The following is a 6,954-nucleotide window of genomic DNA, read 5'->3' on the forward strand; positions in this document are numbered from 1 at the left end:
AAAAATATCCCAGTGAGGAAAGGAAATAATGAAATAAATAAACTACAAGAGAAGAAAAGCAATGACAACTCAAGAAACAACGCATTGCATTGCAACCCAAGCATAGACCTACGTTGGAGTATCCCAAGCAGTTGCGAGCTAGCTCCCAGTACATCAGTAGGCCTACTTAAAAAAGGAATATACAAAATGCTGGAAATCTAGCAGCACAAATTCCTGCAAATCCAGATGTTTACTCCAGTGAAGCATTTCTCCTGAATGTATGATAACACGTTGAAATTTAGCCTAGTGATTTAGCTTCTCCTAAATTATCTGGCTCATTGATATTGGGTAAAGGAACTTTTCAATGTTTTAGTCAGTGCTGTATTATCCCTAAGGCTAACTAGGCCTAGGGGCCTAGTAAGAGAAGGGTCCCCACCTAAAGCAGAGGCTTATGCAACTTTTTCTTTTAGTGTTAAATGTTAAAACTATGGATTATATACTTTATTTGTACTATTATGGATTATGTAATTCATTTATCATTGTAACAAATTGAATGAAAGGAGAGCGGGGAGGGTGTTAGTATTGTGGCCGTTGGAAGATTCGAGGAACCCAAGGAGGCTCGAAGCCTCTGGGTCCTATCATGTTTTTTTTTTTTATATATACTTTTATTAATAAAATATACAATTTTACATGTTAATTTTTACAAATATATATTCATAATAGATTTATACATTGATATTGATTTGCACGATGTGATTTATAATTCACCATTTCACAAGACTGGCTTTGTTGGCTTCAAAATTAAAAGTTACAGATATCATGGCTTGAATTATATTCTACTCTCTATGATTATTATTGACTAAGATTTCATCTGTTGTAAAATTGTATATTTTTTGGAAACACTACATCTCATACGATAAACTTTTTAACAATTTCTTCGAGAAACCAGTTCCCACCGTAATATAAATGATCACCGTCAACTGGGACGAAATGAAGTTTACCTGCGTTGTCCATTTGCTTCAGGCCAAGGCGATCCTGTAAAAGAACTATTATTATTATTATTATTATTATTACTTGCTAAGCTACAACCCTAGTTGGAAAAACAGAATGCTATAAGCCATGGGGTCCCAAGAGGGAAAATATCCCAGTGAGGAAAATAAACAAGGAAAAATAAAATACTTTTAAGTAAAATAAGAAAAATGTAATACTTCCTAAACTAGATAATCATATATCACATATATATTGAAATGAAAACTCACATTTCCATTACTTTTACCTCCGCCAACTAAGTTGGAAGGAGGTTATGTTTTATTTACCCCCTGTTTGTGTGTTTGTTTGTTTGCTTGATTGTGAACAGCTTCAGGGCACTATTTAAAATCGTAGAGTAATGAAACTTGCAGGGATTAACTTTTTTATAAAAGCTGGAAATTATTATATTTTGGAAGGTCAAGGTCATATGTCAAGGTCACGGTCAAGCAAAACGTCCAATTCACGTAATCAGCCATATGCTTGGACATCGTTATCACAGAGTCTTCAGACTTGGTTCATATTTGAACGTATGAAAGTCCACGCCATTAATAGGCGTTGAGGTCAAAGGTCAAGGTCAAGGTCGAACGACGGTGCCAAAGATAGTAAAAACATAGCAGCACCAACGTAGAATCAACGATAGACAAGAACATAAATTAATATAAATCAAACCTCTTTGTAGGTTCGAGTTTCTCGAAGAGGCAACACCACGTGAGATTGGCCAGGGGCGTAGAATCCAAACCACTGGCTCTCTCTTGGGTGTACTATGCTGTCTCTCAGGAATTTTACCATTACGAAGTTTTTCAGCTTTTGCAGGTTTCTCCTGTAGGTTTCATTTATTTCCTGTAGGAAAAATTATTATTATTATTATTATTATTATTATTATTATTATTATTATATGTTTGAGTGGGTCATTTACATTTAACTTTTCAAAATATAATTTTCAAGTACCTCCTTTACTTTCTTTTAAAGGTAAAGGAGGAACTTGAAAAGGATATTATTATTATTATTATTATTATTATTATTATTATTATTATTATTATTATTATTATTATTATTATTATTATTATTATTATTATATGTTTGAGTTGGTCATCTACATTTAATGAACAAATCAGACTATTTAAAAGAGGTAAAGGAGGTACTTGAAAAGGATATTATTATTATTATTATTATGATTATTATTATTATTATTATTATTAATTCTAATAGTCAGGCCTTCTCCATCATGAGGCTCAATACTACATGGTATTCTAGAAGTTTTATTCCAGCTGTGACCAGGTTGTGGAATGATTTTCCTAATCGGGTAGTTGAATTACACTAATTACACTGACCTTTTCATTATTAATATCTGCCAAGAAGATAGAGTGTTGCCGGTATGTAGCTTCTTTACGGGGGTCATGCCAGTACTGGGCGGATACATACCTATGCTGGAAGTAGCTGGAAGAAAAATATCTATCTATAGAATATTTTTAACAATTTATTTCGTGGAATAAATGGTTAAAGGGTGCGTTTATGATTGCTCAAATACATTTTTTATAGTTTGGATAGAGAATATTTATCTTAATGTTGTTACTGTTCTTAAAATATTTTACTTTTCCTTTCCTCATTATTATTATTATTATTATTATTATTATTATTAATTGCTAAGCTACAACCCTAGTTGGAAAAGTAGGATGCTATAAACCAAGGGGCTCCATCAGGGAAAATACCCTAGTGAGGAAAGGAAACAAGGAAAAATGAAATATTTTAAGAACAGTAACAACATTAAAATAAATATTTCCTATATAAACTATAACAACTTTAACAAAACTAGAGGATGAGAAATTAGATAGAAAAGTGTGCCTAAGTGTACCCTCAAGCAAGAGAACTCTAACCCAAGACAGTGGAAGACCATGGTACATAGGCTATGACACTACCCATGACTAGAGAACAATATTTTGATTTTGGAATGTCCTTCTCGTAGAAGAGCTGCTTACCATAGCTAAAGAGTCTCTTCTACCCTTACCAAGAGGAGAGTAGCCACTGATCAATTACAGTGCAGTAATTAACCACATTGGTAAAGAAGAATTGTTTGGTAATCTCAGTATTGTCAGGTGTTTGAGGACAGAGGAGAATCTGTAAAGAATACGCCAGACTATTCGGTGCATGTGTAGGCAAAGGGAAAGTGAACCGTGACCAGAGAGAAGGATCCAATGTAGTACTGCCTGGCCAGTCAAAGTATCCTATACCTCTCTAGCGGTAGTATCACTAGGCTATTATCTCTGTTGGGACCCCTGGGCCTATAGCATCCTGCTTTTCCAACTAGGGTTGTAGCTTAACAAGTAATAATAATAATACTTTTTTTTTTAAAGAATTAAAGAAAAATAATATGTCTTTGATAAAATTTTCTTTATTCGATTTATTTCAATTAGAAAAACTCTTTGGAGATTTAAATGAGTTTTTAAAACTTCGTCTGAAGCAAAATTAAAACATTTATTTTTGTAAGAAAAAAAAATCAATAATTTTGAGTTTCTTAAAACTTTCTCTGAAGCAGAATCAAAACATTTGATTTTGTAAAAAGAATAAAAAATAACAATAACTTTGAGTTTTTAAAGCTTCGTTTTGAGCAAAACTAAGACATTCATTTCTGTAAAAAAAAAAAAAAAAAAAAAAAAAAAAAAGATACTTTCCTGTTATTGCCCCACCAATAATTTCCGATATAACCCAAATACTATTTTTTAGCTTAGGTTAGGTTAGGTTGGAAATTATTCAATCTGTAGGTGGATAACATTCTAGCCTATCCTAACCTAACCTAAAAAATACTATTGGGGTTATATTGGAAATTAGTGGTGGGGCAATAACAGGAAAGTATTTTTTTTTTTTTTTTTTTTTTTTTTTTTTTTTTTTTTTTTTTTTTTTTTTTTTTTTACAGAAATGAATGTCTTAATTTTGCTTCAAACGGAGGTTTAAAAAACTCAAAAGTTATTATTTTTTTTTTTTTTTACAAAATTAAAAGTTTTAATTTGTCTTCAGAGAAAGTTTTAAGAAACTCAAAATTATTGTTTTTTTTTTCTTTTTACAAAAATAAGTTTTTTAATTTTACTTTACACAAAGCTTTAAAAACTCATTTAAATCTCCGAAGAACTTTTTTAATTTAAATCTTCTCAAAATAAATCGAATAAAGAAAATTCATATCCTTTTTCTTTAATTCTTTAAAAAAACAGTATTATTATTATCATTACTGGCTAAGCTATAACTCTAATTGGAAAAGCAGGATGCTATAAGCCCAGGGGCCCCAACAGGGAAAATAGCCCAGTGTGGAAAATACCAAAAATTGATATGAGGGTTTTTAAAATATGGACATGGGAGATAAAAACAAGTAAAAGGAGAGAAAGTTCAAGTGAATTACTAAATCAAATTCTACTCACGAATAATAAACTAAATGACGAAACCACCATTGGATGAAGTATTTACATGCAGAGCCGCAGCCGTAGATGCCCTGATGTGGACTGCCAATTGTTATCAGATTCTTCATTGGAGGAGATGGACAGCGCTGGGCCACTGCACGGCTTGGAAAGATATGAAAGATAAGAATTATCACTTTTCTCAGATATTATTATTATTATTATTATTATTATTATTATTATTATTATTATTATTATCATTATTAGCTAAGCTACAACCCTAGTTGAAAAAGCAGGATGCTATAAGTCCAAGGGCTCCAGCAGGGAAAATAGCCCTGTGAGGAAAGGAAACAAAGAAAAATAAAATATCTTAGGAATAGTAACAACATTAAAATAAATATTTCCTAAAAAAACTAAAACTTTTAACAAAACAAGAGGAAGAGAAATAAGATAGAATATTGTGCCCGAGTGTACCCTCAAGCACTACCCAAGACTAGAGAACAATGGTTTGATTTAGGAGTGTCCTTCTCCTAGAAGAGCAGCTTACCATAGCTAAAGAGTTTGTTAAGGCATTAAAGATAACCCAAAGGGAACTGCTGGACTGGGGTTCGAGACCCGCTCAAGCTCGGTAGTTTCATATAGTGTCTGTAACCTCAGTACACTTGTGAGCGTAGGATAGTTTGTGGGAGACTATAGGTCTACCTGCTGAGGTATCAGCAGCCATCGCCTGGTCCTCCCTGGTTCTAGCTTGGGTGGATAGGGGCTTGAGTGCTGATCATATCAATATGTAGTCAAGTCTTTAGGGCACTGTCCTGCTAGGGCTCTCAATAGATTCTTGTAGTGTCTATAACCTCACTATCCTTGTGACCTAAGAATGGGGTGCTTTGGGGTATCTGTAGTTCTAACTGTTTAATCATCAGCAGCCAGTGTCTGGCCCTTTCTTGTCCTAGCTTGGGTGGAGAAGTGGCTTGGGCGTTGATCATATGTATATATAGTCAGTCTCTAGGGCATTATCCTGCTAGCAAGGGCATTATTATTGTCTCTTGCCTCTGCCATTCATGAGTGACCTTTAAAACCTTTAATTTATGATTGCGTATTAGTTTTAGTTTTATAAAATAATCAAATCATAGGAAACAGTAATTGAACTAAATATATTACTTGAATTTAAACTTATTGAAATTGATAATATCCACTGAACATGACATTTCTTAATAGATAGTTTTATATTTGCAACGCTACTTACAAAAACAGACCTCCCTGGGAGATGCCAATTGCATGGTATCCATTTTTAAGTTTTCTATCCTTCGCTAACATCTGGCAAACTTCTTCAACCTGATCGTTTACGTTTCCATTGAAGCTAAACTCTCTGTCCTGCAATGTAAACGTTCTGGTGTAACACTAATTCAAGAGCAAATCAACTGATATGTAAAATGTTCTTTAAAAGACTCTCTCTCTCTCTCTCTCTCTCTCTCTCTCTCTCTCTCTCTCTCTCTCTCTCTCTCTCTCTCTCTCTCTCTCTCAGGTGTCAAGGTGAAATTAATAACGTTATTGCATTATTAGAATGTGAAAAAACCACAATGAATTATCCTATAATGAATCTATCAAGTCTTTCCTTTTGAATTCAAAATCTAAATATAATATATAAATTTCGATGGTACTGAAACTTCAATTGAAAATTCATGCATTTGTAGCAACGTATCTTTAATTATCATTTCGTGAAGAAGATAAAACAATGACTTTCAGTGGAACTTTTAAATGATGAAATTCAAATTTTGAGAAAAGCTAATGGTTACAACTTGATAAAGGAAATAAAAAAAAACATTTAGTAAGAAAATACAACTAAAATTAAAGATCAAAATTCAATTATCCTAATCAAAGGTTATAAAGATTATAAAGGATTCATGAATCTAAAAATACTTTAAAATAAGACTAATCAAGAAAGTCCTTATTTCAATTATGAATACACAATAAATCTTAATGCATACATAACTAAAGGGGCACTCAGTAGACTGCAGACCTCCGCCCCAACAGCTTATTTCTCGAGCTTGATCTTTGACCTTAACATTTTTTAATTGGTGTGGATTTCCTTAATCAAATATGAACCAAGTTTGAAATCTCTGTGACAATGATGTCAAAACTTATGGCTGATTACTTGAATTGGACATTTTCCATGACCGTGACCTTAACCTTTGACCTTGACCTTTCAAGATTTAATAATTTGCAGCTTTTTACGTATCAATTAATCCCTGCAAGTTTCATAACTCTACGATTATGATTGTGACTGGGAAGCTGTTTACAAACAAACACACACACGAATTACAAACAAACAAACAAGGGGTAAAACATTACCTCCTTCCAACTTCGTTGACGGAGTTAATAAAGTACCTATGAAAGGTAAAGCGAAATGCATTTCTTATAAAACCCTAAATCTTGAATTAATTCATAGAATAAATATGATTTAAAAATGCAATTTGATTTGAAATGTAGACAAATGCATACTTACTGCTTCAATGCTCTCGCCGATCATGATACTCCGAACACAAATACCAGGTTTATTTTGTTT

At 32.7% G+C, this 6,954-nt stretch overlaps 1 protein-coding gene across 3 annotated transcripts in view; it reads right to left on the reverse strand.

Moving 5' to 3' along the window:
* Positions 1-628: 628 nt before the first annotated feature.
* The window catches only part of LOC137657608 (palmitoyl-protein thioesterase 1-like), a 7,220-nt gene continuing 894 nt past the window's right edge, over positions 629-6,954 (reverse strand). The window contains exons 2-7 of one of the 3 annotated variants that reach the window (XM_068391965.1): positions 6,895-6,954; positions 5,635-5,762; positions 4,416-4,556; positions 2,340-2,445; positions 1,678-1,848; positions 629-1,025 (exon numbers count right to left, since the gene is read on the reverse strand). The exon at positions 6,895-6,954 is cut by the window's right edge and continues 47 nt beyond it. In XM_068391965.1, coding sequence (XP_068248066.1) covers positions 999-1,025; positions 1,678-1,848; positions 2,340-2,445; positions 4,416-4,556; positions 5,635-5,762; positions 6,895-6,954 — 633 coding nt within the window. In that variant the 3' untranslated portion in view covers positions 629-998. The remainder of the gene's footprint in view (positions 1,026-1,677; positions 1,849-2,339; positions 2,446-4,415; positions 4,557-5,634; positions 5,763-6,894) is intronic. The other 2 variants (XM_068391966.1, XM_068391964.1) reach the window with 2 other exon arrangements.

Source organism: Palaemon carinicauda, chromosome 18 (assembly GCF_036898095.1).
Source record: "Palaemon carinicauda isolate YSFRI2023 chromosome 18, ASM3689809v2, whole genome shotgun sequence".
Classification (NCBI taxonomy): domain Eukaryota; kingdom Metazoa; phylum Arthropoda; class Malacostraca; order Decapoda; family Palaemonidae; genus Palaemon; species Palaemon carinicauda.